This window comes from Aythya ferina (assembly GCF_964211825.1).
Source record: "Aythya ferina genome assembly, chromosome: 1".
NCBI classification, from domain to species: domain Eukaryota; kingdom Metazoa; phylum Chordata; class Aves; order Anseriformes; family Anatidae; genus Aythya; species Aythya ferina.
Window position 1 is genome coordinate 141,737,876 of NC_140296.1, and position 15,028 is coordinate 141,752,903.

The following is a 15,028-nucleotide window of genomic DNA, read 5'->3' on the forward strand; positions in this document are numbered from 1 at the left end:
AAATCCCTGCAAGTCTGCTGATGTGAATAACCTTGCAGAGCATGTAAAGCAGTCGTGTGAAGCTGCAGGTTGTGATGGGTCTATATGACACACGACAAAATGGAGATCTCAGCACAGCAGCTCTTCTGTGAGTAGAAAGCTAAAGAGAAGAGTCAGATTGGATTCAATATCCCAAAGACATGCAACAATAAAGCAAGCTGCTAACCTCCCTCTCTAAATTTTCTCCTGTCCCCTCCCTGAGCAGTCTGTATCTCCCCTTGACTGAAAGTGAAGCAATGTCCAGCCAGGTAACAGCGCAGCCTAGATGCTGAGATTTTTGTGTGTATCCTTGCATTGCTGGCCTCTGGATTCACCAGTAATACTTTGTGGAGGCATCTATTGTGAGATATTTGCATAAAATACAGGAGGAATATGGCACTTACTGCACTGGGTCTAGAGAACAGAAAATAACAGGCCTGTTCTCCTGAGAGGCTCTGCTGTCCAGGCTGGGTTACTTACTTGGCTTCAGGGTCATACTCTGCCCAGATCCTTTTAAACTCATCCAGGTGGTGTGGTCCTAAAATGGACCAGTCCCGTGTCAGGTAATCAAAGTTATCCATTATAACGGCTACAAAAAGATTGATGATCTGCAAACAAGCATAAAGATGACTTGGTGGATGAGGCAGGCAGCAGAAGACTTTACGGTGTTCTCAGTTCAAAGCCTGGATTTGGACTCATAAAACTAGGAAGTCATGGGGGGTGGTTTCTCTGTTCCCCCATGTCAGCCCCACAGTTTAAATGGGAAGATCCCAGAGGCAGGATGTCCTCAGCTGGTCATATTTTTCTCCTTGCAGCTAGATGGATGAGGCCCAGGTTTGCTGCAGGCATGCTGTGATGGCTTTTTATTTACCTGTCTTTGCCCACCAGGATGGTATAGCAGTGGGAGAACCTGGGATTTATCCTTTGTGGGCAGTGGGGCTGGGATGAAAGCCCTTTATTCTGGCCCAAGACCAAAACTTTTAAAATTTTGCTGCTGTTCACTGGGAGAGTTCTGGGCACTGATGCCAGCTGCAGAGCATGTGCTGTTGCTCTGAGCAATGCCGCATTGCCAGCACGGAGCAGATGCAAGTGGGATATGTGTATTCTCACAGTCATTGCTGCTGGCAGGGGAGGAAAAACCTGCTCAGCAGCCAGAAGGAAGGTAGGAGGGAAGGTGGGAAGTGTGGCTGAGGCGTTGCTAGCCTCAGCACAGCCCACAACACGCTAATTTGGTTTTCTCATTCAGGGGGAGGAGGGAAGAGCACTCCTTTGCTGTGCTCAGAGGACTGGGATTGGGAGCAGAGCATCCCCCAGAGCTGCAGGGAGAGGCAGGAGCTGCAGAGACCGAGGGGCTGTTGTCATGGAGAGGGGGCCACTGGGGAAGGCCCCACGGGGAGATTTCCCATCTTTGAAGCCACCCCTCTGCTGTGCAGTGCTGAGGCAGGGGGGCAGTGTGAGCTGGGGGCAGGTTTTGGGTGCTGGGGTGGACTCACCAGGAAGGCACAGAGCATGTAGAAGCTGATGAAGTAGAAGACGGCGAAGCTGCTGCCGCAGGAGTGGTCGGCTTCAGTGGAGTTGGCTGGCTCTGACTCAGGGTCGCACTTCTTGTCTGGGAGACATGCCAGCATGATTTCCTGCCAGGCCTCGCCAGTGGCACACCTGGGCACAGCAGAGGGCGAGGGAAGACAGCAGTGACCTTTGACGTAGGATGGGAGGGACTGGCACACTAGCAACCTGCTCCTGCTCCACTGAGGTTGATTACAAGCCCGTCAGGCTGATGGTCAGGCTCTGACATTCACTGGCATGTCTTGCTCCTCTTCATTAGCTCTGTTCCCATTATGGGTATGCTGTTCCTGACTGACTGTGCCTAGTCTTGGTATGGGGTTGTCATGGTCTGGCCAGTCAGAGTCACTGAGACGTGTGTGATGTGGCTATGGATTACAATAAAAACTTCCATGGAAAGAAGGAATATAGACTGCTGCATTTACACCAACTCCCTGCCATCCTCTCCCCCCCTTCAGCACCTCTCCTTGGCCCTGGCACACCTGGCCACAGCTGGAGCAGGATGATGTGCAAACTGAGCTAGGCCAAAGCATGAGTGGGAGCTCATGCTCCCCTCCCTGCTAAAATTAGCTGGAAGTCATCCTGCCTTGATGTGAAAGAAAGGAGGAGTTTGTGGTATCAGCATTTGAGAGCACTGAACAACTGGCCACCTCTCTTTTGAGAGGTGACCTGGGGCACTGAGGGCTGGCCAGCATCAGGTGGCAGGGCACAAGGCTTACTGGCTTACTGGACTTTTTGGAGGCTTACTGGACTATTTGTTCCACCTGACGTGGCTCCTAGGCTCTCCCACTAAGGGACAACATGTTCCACTCACCTCACGAGCATGACACGGTAGAAGGAGATTATCTGTGCCCAAGAGCAAGGAATCACGCTCCTGGGCTGACACAATGCAGAGCTGTCAGACACCCACCTGAAAAGCAGCAGCACTGCTTGGGGGAAGGTCTGGAAGTTGTTGTTGCGGTTGATTTCCGTGGTATCGTTCAGCGCAATTTTACCAAACACCTGGCAGAAAGCAGAGGTCTTTTCAGGTTAGTTTTGCAAAGTCCCCAAACCTCTCGTTACCTGTAGCTCTTGGCCTCACCCTGACTTTGGAGACCTGACATTTAACAGAAACTGCTCTTCTCTTAAACTGTCTTTCATATTTACTGTTCCTTCCCTTGCTTCTGCTTTATCACCAGAAAAGCACTAATATTTAACAGGAAGCCCCTTTCTTTATTTCATATATTGTGAATATGTGATATGGGGTCTTATGTTAACAGGCACTCACAAGGGGAGTGGGTCCAGCTGAAAGAAGCTACGGACACAGAAGGAAAGTCTCCTTCCCTCTTCGCTTATCTGTTTGCACCAGGAGGAAATGATAAGCAGAAGACCAACAGCTGCAAAGCCTTGAGGTCTGCGCGATGCCTTGCATCTTCCCAAAACAACATAAAGTATGCTGCCTTGGCTCTGGAAATTATCGAAATGCCTGCCCTTCTAAAAACCATGCTTGTCACCAGGAGGTGTCTCAGGGCCACTCAGAAGGCAGCAGCGTGAAGTTGATGACTAGAGTTGTCCAGAGAAAAAGGGAACGGAGCATTGGAAGCGAACAACAGATGAGAAGTAATCATGAGAGGCGTATGGTAGAGATCTAGTTTAAGAGCCTCATATTCTGGCTGAAAGAAGTGTCTCTCCCTGGTGGAAGTGAAGCAAACTGGTGGCTTGTGTGCTGTGGAAGTGAGGCTTTTGCAGAGAAGCTAACTCGAGGGTTTACAGCCCTTGTGGGGAACTTTGTCTTAGGTACAAAGTGATGGTAACAATTTTAGTCACTGCATGAGAAAAAAACTCTGCTGGCTATTTCAGCCTGCTTGGGGCTCTCTCTGCACCTTGCCTGAGCTGCTCCATATTATAACGGTGATCTGACAGACTTTTCCTTAAAGCCACAAAAATGGCCTACAGCTCCCTCCCAAGCCCAGCCAACCACTGCTGCACCAACTCATCCATCCGCAGCACAAAGCCTGAAACGTTGGCCAGACCTTTTAGGGTCTGCCCTCAGATGTGAAGCCCCCGGTGCAGCAGAGTTTCAGGCTCCTTTGAAAAAATTTTATTTTGCTTTTGTACTTGTGGGCACTGGGGCTAAGAGCTTAACAAACCTTGCCCAGCAGAAAGGTCTCTGTCCAGCACAGTCAGTCAGGACTATTTATTGCCCATCGACAACAACGTGGCAGAGATCTCAAGGACTTGAGTGCTGTTATCTCGTAGCCAAAATGAGCAGCAGGAACAGAGCAGCTCCGAGAGAACATGGAGACTCTTTTCAAGCAAATGTCACTGATAATTAACACCCCAAGACAAACAGCGACATGGAGAGGAAGGCCGTGCCAGCAGGGAGGGAGGGTCTGAACGTGGCAGGCTTTCTGCAGGAGTTCCTCGTGGACATGTGGGCCTTCCCCAGCCCCGACCGCCCCCACGCTGTGGGTAGCAGTGACAGCCCCAGCTGCACTGAGGAGGAGCAGGAGGACAGCTTAAATGCTCAGAGGCAGCTCGAGCTGAGGCAGCCCATATTTTTCACTTCAGGCAGGCGTAGGCATGGGAACTTCCCATGCTGGAAGTCTGATTTTTCCTTTCTTCCCTGCGGCTTCCCTCACACATGATGCACCAGCAACAGCTTCCACGGATGCTTTGCATTAGTCAGCTGCAACGAGCTGCAAGTAGAGGTTCCTCTCTCGTGGCCTCTTCAGCCTGTGCCTCCTAAGCCATTATGTTAGTGGCTCCATCTGTCAACATCATTTTGGATTTTTCCCCTTGGGCACGTTGGATAGCAAGGCTTCCAAAGTTGTTAAGCTCCAAGTCAGGGGAGCAGCTGAGATAAAATGGAAGGTCTCATTCACGTGGGTAATTCTTACAATTTTGTCAGATCTGGTACCTCTCAGCTTTCATGGAAGCTGCTCAATGGAGTGGGAAGAAGTTTCCTTCCTATGTGTCCCTATGTGTGAGGGAAGTCTACCTGTCTGCAGGTTCAAGAGAGCAGCACACAAAACGTTGAAATGCCATTTTGACAAAAAAATTGAAGTAACAGGGCTATGAGCAAAGAGAGGAGATGAGAAGAGCTGTTTTTTTTGTTGGAAGGCAGGAGGTCAGAAAGCACTCTAGTGACCTAGATCCATGTGAAGGAGAGATGTATAATCTTCAGGCTGATAAGATGGTTAAACCAGAGGTTTGAGCATTTGCTAAGGATTAGATTTCCAACTCAGAATTTGCTGATAGAAAAGGGAATAGAATTACAGAATAATCTATCTAGCCCTGGCAGTACCATGATCGTCGTAACCCCCATCTGGGTAGGTACTGGGAAGTCATTTTTAATGCTTTATGTAGCTATGTAACACTAGCATAATAATCTCAAGTGATTTTCTGTATAGTATAGGTAATCCTGCAAAGATCTTGTCCACTTGAACAAGTTAGGTATTAAAGGCAAAGCAGCAAGTTTAAAGAATGAGCCCAGCAGATTAAATGACAGCTGTAATTACTAAGGGCAATTGAGATAACCTATGATAATTCAAGAAATGATTAGTTTTATTTTTCAGACTGGGGGAGGGTGGATGGAGTCTGTGAAAAGATGTGATTATAAAAACAGGAAACAAATTAAAATAAGGTCACAGAGGTGAGATGAATTTTGTTAGAAATTCTTTCTGAATTGTGAAACTAAGAAGCCCGTCATGTTTAAAGGCCTCTGGAAGTAATTATGCCGTGCCTTTCTACAGTTTGGTCTCTCATCCCAGATGGCTGACTTGTCTGAGATCTTTGATTAACACAGAAGTGGAAACTGAAGCTTAGTTTGAAAAGCACAGCAAATGAGGCTGGGACTGTCACAGACTGTGCCTGCATCACATGCTGTCTTCAATGGTCTGTATGCAACATCAGTTCCTTGCACAGATGAATGCTCGGGCTGGTTCCAAGTTCATTTTGCAAACTGAATAGGATATTGTATTGATGCAGCTTCCTGAAGAACTGGCACAAACACAGGGTCGGTACATTGGTTCTGATCCCATATTTGCCTTCACGGGTGTAAATCAAATGCTGCTCTTTACAACCCAATGGAGTTAGGCCAGTGTGAAAGTGATGCAAGAGAAAAATGGGGTTTGTTCATTGCAGCATGGCCACGAGCCCACTGAAACAACTCTTCTAAGCCAATGAGCAAGGCACTAATTCACCTTTGCCAGAGCTGCTCGGTGTTCCTTTGGAGCGTGGAGTGGTGGCACATTCCTTTTATTGTTTGCATATTGTATTTTGCCATTAAATGGATCGATTTTTTTGGTTTTGTTGGAGCGTGTTGTGATCCTTTTGGCAGTGCACAGGCAGACAACGTGTTCCAACCAAGCAGCTGCCTTCTTACCTTGCTTGGAGAAAATGTTCTTGTAAACCTTTATAACCACACATTGATCAAGTGACGTTATAGATCAGCCCCCCAGACTCTAACAGGAGGAGAAAGAAACAGTTGAACCTTTAGTATCACTTACCTGCATCCCGATCACGGCGTAGATGAAGAATAGCATCACTATTAAAAGAGCCACATAGGGGAGAGCCTAGAAACGAAAAAAAAAGAGAGCACCGTGTCTCCACAAAGCCTGGCATTACGGAGCCGGGTTCTTGCTCCTGGCTTTGGGGAAACTGGGCAGAGACTGACCGAAACGTGGAGTCTGTAATTCATCCAGCTGGCCACTAGATGCCTCTACAGGACCATATTTGCTCGCCCTCCGCGCCACCACCCTGCTGCCACCCAGCCCAGCCAGGCTCCCACTCGCGATGCTTTGACTCTGCCTCTTTCAAGTCGCTCCTGCCCTTGGCAGTGAGGAAAGCCAGGGCAGAAACAGCGTCCATATCTGCTTACCATGAGGAGAAAACTACTGTAACCGGTTTGATTCTGTCCCAAATGGCAATGTCCTTTGACTGTGTTTTTCCTGGATCCAGTCTGGTGAAACTGAAAATGCAACAGCTGTCCAGATCCAAATTCAAGGCTCCTACAACGGCTGGTGCCATCCTAAGTATCTAAATCGGCATCAGCTTTGTCTTCTGCTCAGTGTTAGGTGTCTGTGATGGTGTCTGCAGCTCTCTAAGTGTCTGTGATCAGCTGTTGAAGAGGAAATGCAGAACCCTGATTTGCAGAGCTGCCTCAGGAGGGAGAGGCCAGTGCAATCAGCAAAGTGTTGAGTGCTATCGGTTACCTCCACCACTAGCAGGAATCAAGGGCACACAGCTCAGGGCCTCGCTGTCTTGGGTTTTTGAGAAGGAATTTTCTACTCTGTTGCTTTTGAAATATAGTGCTCACGCCAGAGATTTCCAGACCTTACTTCAGAGGCAATGGGCGGATGTATTCATCCTGAGAATGCCAGTAGAGCCCCTGGGCTGGATTTTGAACATCCCATTTCATGGAGCATAAAAAGCCTACAACATCATTATTATTATTTTAAAATATGATGTTATTTATACATTTCCAGTTTATGTCTAAATTGACAATTTGCACTGACCACCATGGGGATTTGACTAAAACATGCAGAAATCACCTCAAAGACATCTGAATATCAAAATGGCCATAATTTAAACCTTTAATCAGTGTCTGTAATAATCATCTCAAGACCCAGGGGGAGATTCCTCTGTGTTTTATAGGGTCAGATGAATCTACATGGCTACCCCACAATGCCAGTGGAGATGCAATAGCTCAGAACTGGGCTCCACACATTTTGTGATGATCTAGTTGGGACTTGATTCACAGAGAACCTCAGTAGAGCTCCCAAGGTAGTGTCCAGACAGGACCTCAAGGACATAACCTTACCAGTTCTGTCTTTCACACAGGGCTTGGAAGAGTGTCTTCTCTCCTGCTCTCCATTTTCTTTCCATGTTTTTCTGCTCAGCCTATTGATGCACCTTCCCACTCATGTCTGCTCCTTATTCCCCGTGGCTCCTTCAGCTCCCCATCTCCCACATTCCACTCTCCTGTCTGTGTCCTCCTCCAGTCCCATCTTTCCCTGGCTTTACCACTCTGTCCTTTTGATTCCCACGGCCTTGCCTTGCCCTCAGCACCCCTCTCACTTCCTACTCCTCCCGCTTGCCAGCCTGCTCTTTGCCAGAGGAAACCCTGCTGAGCATTTTCCCACCAACGCTCCTCTGAGCAGTGCTCCAAGCTACATATAGGGCGTTAGGTGCACAGAGCACATCGTAGCTACAATGGGATCTGAATTCCTCCATGAGTCCATTGCCTATGAGGCTGCCCTGTGCGAACAACAAGACTTCCTGGAAGCATGTGGGGACACGGAGCAGAGCTTGTGCCAGACAAAGTCTGCAGGGATCCCAGATTTTCATGGTGAGAGTGGCTGAGTTGGGAGCTCAGTGCCGGGGCTATTCTTAGCTACTAAAGCAACCTCCCAGAATTTGCAAGAGGAGGAGCTCTAAGCAGAGAATACCATATTATAAACAGCGAAAGGCTTTAAAGGGAAAAGACGCTTGCAGGGTTTTTTTTTTTTTTTTTAAATTCCCCCTGCTGTGGAAGATACCTCCCTTGATACTTTCTCCCACCACCTTTCAACCCTGCCTAAAAGTGACTCTTCAATCAAAGAGGTCTGGAGGTCACTGGAGGGAAGTACCAGGCACTCCCTTTCCCATCCATCTCATCCTCTCCAGCCAAGAGCCCTGGCAAGCTGAGCTCAGGATAAGGGCGAGCTATTGCTATGGAGGCTGGAGGAGCGCAGGGGGCATGGGGAGGGGAAGCAGGAACTGGAAAGTGTGACTCTGTCCCCTGCATCGGGGATGCTGAGCTGTGCCAAGGGAATCTCAGTCCTATGCATGCAGACAAAATGGTTCCCACTGGAGCTGCCCAAATAACAACCTGAAATTTAGCAACCATGACAGCAATGGGAAAACGGCCCCATGGTGCAGCTGTGTCAGAAAACTGCTGTGCCATATCAGAACCTTTGGCAGTCAAGGACTGAGCAAAATGAGAATCATTTGCACAAGCCTGATGCTACAGCTACACCTGAGAACTGCACTAGAAAACGTCCAGATTTGATCCCTAGTGTAAACATGTGCTACTCCTGCTAACAGAGACAGAAGTCAGGGTGATCCACAGCACCGCAGGCTTTGGTCTCAGCTTGTGTCATAGCTGGTGAGGTTCCAGTTTTAAAGAATTGGTCAGTTGCTTTCTCATTTGAGTCAATAAAATGCAATCAACCATTTAAAGCCTGAATCTGAGGGATATGTAGTAGCTGTTTCAAGATTGCTGTGTTGTGCAAGTCACCCTTTCAAGCTTTTGTCCAGTAGTGTGTCCCTACATCTTTCCTCATGTTTAGATCACCATTTGTATTACTGTGCCATCCTTCCCTGATGCTTCCTCCAGATCTGCCCAGGCTCTTGGCCAGGTTGTGCTGGCCTACTGAGTCTGGTCAAGTGGAAAATGCAGGATGCATTCATCTCTGCACAGCATTTTTCTGCAGGTTAGTGGCTGGTTTGGAAGCATTTTTTTATATATATATATTTTTTATTTTATTTATTTATTTATTTTGTTCTAGAAATTAGCTATCTCTTGGTGTTAGTTTTGTCTCCAGAGGTGATGATTTTTGTCTTGTCTGGCCTCCTTTGCCTTCTGCTATCTACTCTGGTACTTCACCTAGCACTGAAATGCACCTGCTGCCAGGGTAAAAGCAGCAGCAATTTAATAATTGTCATCGTTACCAAGGCCAAAGGTTTAGGGCCAAGAAGGTGAAATTCTTCATCGATGAAAACGAAAAAACGGGGGCTACACACCTATAATATTGACTGGAAAGCCTCAAAACAAGGCTTAATGGAAATTTAATTGAGGCCCTTGCCTTCCCCATAGCTGTGAATTTCACTTAAATCAACAGATATAAAATACAGCTCAAATGAAAAAAAAAGAAAAAAAAGATTGAATGGTTACAGACAGACAGTAATTGACCTGAACAGAACTATCAAGGCGGTTCAGGAAGGTCTCAAGCAATTACTCATGCTTTAAAAATGAAACACACCCACCCTGAGCCCTGTTTACTCGAGGCTCACTTGTACCACGTGCAGCTCTGACGAGCATCCTTTCAGCTTGGGCAGTGGCCATGTGGGTGAAAACCCTCCCCGAGGGTCAACCGAGGGGAAAAAATGAAAGGGTTATGTCCTGCTGCGAAACAAGTGAAGGAATACCTGGAAGGACTTGATGAAGGTCCAAAGCAGTGTCCGGATGCCCTCCCCTCGGCTCAGGAGCTTCACGAGACGCATCACGCGGAAGAGTCGGAAGAAGGTGATTGAGATGCGAGAGTTTTCCTCTGCGTTCTGGAAGCCATTGGCACAGAGGCAGGAGTTACAACAGCACAGGAGGAACAAGGGCCCTGGGCCACAGAGGACGCTATGCCGAGAGCTCACTGCACTGTTCCTTGTCCTGGTAACGCTCCCTGGCCTTGCACTGCCCCAGCACGCCAGGGATGGCCGAGGCCACTCTGTCCTGTCTTCTCTCCCACAGTGATGAGGCTACCTATGGGGGCTACCAAGGCCATTGGCCTCTCCCTTCAGCTTGCCTGGACTTCTAGGGATCAGGGGTTGATTGTGCTCCCTCCTCTACATTCTCCCTAACATGGGAAAGATTTAATTCTCCTTGATATTTTACTGGAGGAGAGAGACACTTTCTTTTTAGACCTGCCTCAGATGTTTTACCCCAGCAAGCCCCTGATCCAGCTGATGAACCTGCTGTGAGCACCAGCCACGTGCTGCTTGCTCTGGGAAGCAGTAGCAGGTCCCAGGCCTGCTGTGGGGTGAGAAACCCCCCTGGGGCCGGCCATGTGCTGCCCCCAGCCCCACAGCCCTGCTGTCCCTGTGCCACTGCGGCTGTGCTGCTGGGGGCTGAGCTGTGGTCACCAGCTCCTGCTGCTCTGCTTCTGGGCCTTTCGCTTTTCTCATGACCCCTTTGTACTTCCCACAGTCTGTGCACTGCCTTTTTTTTTTTTTTTTTTTTCTAAAGAAAAAACACAAGCGTTTTCTTTTGGCTTCACTGCTACTGTTCAAGCGTGTGGTATTTTTAAATACTCTTTTTTTTTTTTTTTTTTTTTTTTTTCTGGCCTGTTTTTTATTTTATTTTATTTTTTTTTAATTTTTCCTCACAGCATCTGCTTTGTCCCTAAGCATTTTCCCTTGGGCTGGCCCTGACGTTCCTCAGCCTGCACACGTGTGAAGGCAGCCTCCTCCTGAGCGCTGAGCTGCCAGCCTGCGTACCTGGGCCTCTGCAGAGGACTCGCTGTCTAGCTTGAGGGGAGGCAAGGCACAGAAAATGCGATGCTTCCCAGTTCACTAACCCCCTAAATGCTGTGCGAAGCCTGTGGAACTGGGGGTTTCCACTAGGAGCACTGTGGGAACGTAACCTCCTGTCATGTGGGGAGATAACACTGTCACCCTGCCACTGGACCTGCCTGTGGAGCAATGGAGTGCCCAGAGGCCTCCTTCTGTCCCCACCCAGGCTGCAAAGACCAGAGTTGGAGTCTAAACACCAAAAGAGCAACGTTTTGGAGGAAGAAACAGTGCAGATCACCCCCTGCTGTTAACTACTCACCACTGTGTAAACCAAGAGAGAACAGACCCTTGGGATTTCCTGCCACAGGGCAGCAAAAGCCGCATCTGCCTCTGCATTTCTGATAAAATCTGAAGCACAGGAACTGCCCAGATGTACGTTTCTGGGATTAAAACTCCAGCTGTGCAGATGAGGACGTGTACCTGTGCTGTGAGCGTGCTCCCGTTTCCCACCTGGGACGTGCAGGTTTGTGTTCGGCTCCATCCGCCCCGGCTGCATCTCAGCCCTGCCTGCTGATGTGTGTGCCTGTAATACTTCAGGACTGCGCTACAGCTGCAGTTTGTCTGTCTATCCATGTGAATCACCGGTGGATATTTTGGGTAGCTTCCTCCAGTCTGCAGCAAAGGCTGACGCTAGCTGCCCACGCAGTAGCGGGGCGAAAAAGATTAGGGGAACAGGCTGTGTCACGGAAAAGCCTGAGTGTTCCCTAAATCTCACATCATTCTTATTTTCTGACTTGGACAACAGTCTGACGGCTTCAGTGAACTGGAGGGAATGGTTCTGAGGTAAAGGAGGGAATGTAGCTACCAAAAAATCAAAACTCTTGGCAATTAATACCCTAAGAACTATCATCCTAGAGGGCTGGCTGTAAGGTCTCTCCCTAGCCTACAGAAGTTTTATGGCCACCTTTTGACTCTTCCTAAGGAGATAAATTCCAATACTACCTAAAAGAGAATTGAGGTTGAAATTTAAAAATTGTGTGGGTGTCACTACTGCTATGGTTGTGACAAAAAAAAAGAAGTGTTTTCTTATTCTACCTGCTGCTTCTCCTTGTGGGCTTGACCCTTTGGATGGCAGCCAGTTGGGGCATGAGTCTGGACAGATGTTTTAGTATTGCTTTGTCTTTCCTTGCTGAGAGGAGGCAAGAGATGTAAGTAGTAAACTTCTCATGCCCTCCAAATGTCCTGTGATAGACAAAATCTACACAGTGGACAAAGTGAAACAAATTTCTCCCTGACACACATCTCTGCGACTCGCTGGCATCAAAACATGTAGCCAAAAATATTCAGTGATGCCTCAGGAGATTACAGTCATTTTAAAACTAGGTGGCTACACATTAACCACTGTCCCGGTAGCTTACTTTCTCCTCTGCTTTTTGAAGGCACATCTTTGCCAGAGGAGGGAAGTTCTCCAAGGTGGCAATCAGAGAATGGAGTTACTGCAGCGCTGATGGTGTAGCTTAGGAACAGCCTTGTACACCAAAGCAGCATAATCTGTGTGTGCCACTGCACTGCTTATTCTTATTTGTGCAAAGTATGAACTCAAATGTTACACTGACAACATCTCATTGAAAAGGAGCTTCAGAGCTCCAGTCCTTTCTAGTCTCTAAGCCTGGATGCGAAATCACATTCAGCATCACATTGGTTGTGATGTAGTGTGTTGCTAACAAGAAATCTTACCAGGTCTGGTTCTCTCTTGGTGATTCATTAGAAGGCAGAACGACAGTTAACTTGACCAAAGGAAAGCTCAGGATGCACAAGAAGTACACATGTGCAGCATATTCACAGCTCATGTGAACACCAGACTCACACCAATACACAACATGGCAGCTTCATGCACAAATAACTAGGCTGGGCTTGGAGAGAGAACTCGTGATCGGGGAAGAGAATAAAGGAGTGTGTTAGAAAGAGTGTCACAGAAGCTGGGAGGGTGGTCTGTATTTTTGGTCTTACCATAGAGGAAGAGCATTGGGTATGTTCAGCTGGCTTTAAAGAAAGGCAGACAGAAATAAGCTGTAATAAGTCTCCAATCAAGAGCCCTAGTAAACTAGGTCTTGGCTAACACAGGAGCAACAAAATGGCAGAAGAGGGCAAAAGGGAGTGTGAAAGAAATGCACAAGAGGCTGGGCTCATTCCCTGGGATGCCCAGGATCAAAGCTGGCCATGGCATTAGTAGGTACGACTCCCACTGAATTCAATGATGTGAGCTGTATCCACTAATACCACACACGAATTTGACCCAGTATCTTTTGAGTGCTAGATATCCTGAATCCAGGCAGTGGAGGCACTGATACTGTTAAAATGTTTCTTGTGTCACTACTACCAAGTTCAGTACAGGGGGCTGATTTAGCTCCTCAGCTCAGATCCAGGCAATGCCTGCATAGGGAGCAGCCAGCTTCTAGTGCATCAATCCGATCTGTAAACCCATAATATCCTGGTGCTAAAGCAACACTTTCTGTCTATATACGCCTATTCCTCTACATATAGTTCTGGGTGATTACATTGTTGTTACTAAGAAAATGGGCTGGGACAGTGTAATTAGCTCTTGGCAACCCTTCAATACCCACCACTGGCTGTGGAAAGTGTGTTGTTAAAGCTGGTTAGCGTGCTCTACCTTCACCCACCTCACACCAAAGCTCCAGGGACCCATCGGATACATCCTTTGAGGCCAAGCAGAGCTGAACTGAGCCCCAGTCATCCCTGGAAGGGTTTAGCTGCTGCAAACACTCTGCTTGACACTCCCAGAATAACGTCTGGGGCCACTTCCACTACTGAAAGCAATTCTTAAAAACACCCAAGGCAGCAAATATCTTTAAGTTTAAAAAGCAGAACTGAAAATTAAATAAAGGCAATGTTATCAGGAGTCCTTGAGTTCAATGGTAGTGTAATCCTTCAGGCTTAAACCTCTTTCATATGCCAAACTGGTCTGACATTACTTCTTGTGACTACACTACTAAAGCTGAAACTGATGTACTGCTTCTGCCAATGGCAAAAATCACCTCTAGTGCCATGTAGGACTCCCACAGTGTGCTTCTGCTCTCCAAGGACACTGTACAAAATAAGCTGGCACAATATTACCTAAATAAAAACTGTATGTTGGATGGTCAGCCTATTTGGTCATATAGGCAAATGAGACCAATTAAAAACCCACGCTATTCCTAACCATGCGATATTTGTTTGGGTTAACTCATTGTTTGGTATTGTCAGCTTTCATTGCTTTTATCCTTCTCTTTCATGTGCTTGCTCTTATGTTTTCTTTTCAGAAGAAACTTTCAGGCAAATGTTGGCTTGAATACCAAGTAAGGGAGCAGTGTCCATTGGGATGTTTCTTACATATTTTGATTTTGTGTTGCTGGGCAAACCTCTCCTTTCCACCAGTGCATTTCTCTGCCCCATCTCCCTTCCTCTCTCTATGAGTTTTGCCAATCATCTTTTCTAACAGTAAGAGGATCCTTATTCTGCTGGTTGCTGCTTTCCTGGTACTAGGTACAAAGCTCCTTCAAGCTGACTGAAGGAAGTCAAATATTTTTCAGCACCTTTCAGGATCCAGCATCTTTCCTGGCTGACAGTGTCAGTGCATCTGTGACTGATTGTCTGAAGAAGCCTTATAAGTTATTGTGGAATACTATACCTTAATTGTCACTTTGATATTCTTAGTATTTCATCAGAAAGGGAGGATAATAGTAACTTAACAGTAAAAAAAAATCTGTATAAAACAATATGGCTATGTAATGAGCTAAAATGCACTGTTGATATGAGATGCTCAACTTGGCGGAGTTGTCAACATGTTGAAAAACTAGGAGCCACTGTTAATCTTTGGCATTGCTAAGAAAGGGAAGTAGAGGTAGACTTACTCCACTCTTATTCCCTTAATTAACTGGCCTGTATTACAAGATGCGGTCAGATATGAAGCATATTATATCACCACCTATAATAAAGGCTGAAAAGCAGTGCAGGAAAGTTTCTGCTAATGCTGACAGGTGATAGTTGTACAAACTCAAGCAAAATGGGCAGAGGTTCTTAATACGCTTGTACTCATACAGTAGTTTGTGCATGATTATATGGGGGTGAGAGGAATTAATCCCCAGTTGTGTGGGTTGCTGAATACATTCTCTGATGTCCACAGTAATTTGAGAGAGGA

The 15,028-nt window shown here is 47.2% G+C and overlaps 1 protein-coding gene across 42 annotated transcripts in view; it reads right to left on the bottom strand.

Moving 5' to 3' along the window:
• The window catches only part of CACNA1C (calcium voltage-gated channel subunit alpha1 C), a 476,864-nt gene that overhangs the window by 20,894 nt on the left and 440,942 nt on the right, over positions 1–15,028 (bottom strand). For 32 of the 42 annotated variants that reach the window (XM_084499532.1, XM_084499513.1, XM_084499544.1 and 29 more), the window contains 6 exons: positions 12,841–12,873; positions 9,754–9,882; positions 6,072–6,137; positions 2,492–2,583; positions 1,512–1,677; positions 499–626 (listed from right to left, as the gene is read on the bottom strand). In XM_084499532.1, coding sequence (XP_084355658.1) covers positions 499–626; positions 1,512–1,677; positions 2,492–2,583; positions 6,072–6,137; positions 9,754–9,882; positions 12,841–12,873 — 614 coding nt within the window. The remainder of the gene's footprint in view (positions 1–498; positions 627–1,511; positions 1,678–2,491; positions 2,584–6,071; positions 6,138–9,753; positions 9,883–12,840; positions 12,874–15,028) is intronic. The other 10 variants (XM_084499510.1, XM_084499519.1, XM_084499514.1 and 7 more) reach the window with 1 other exon arrangement.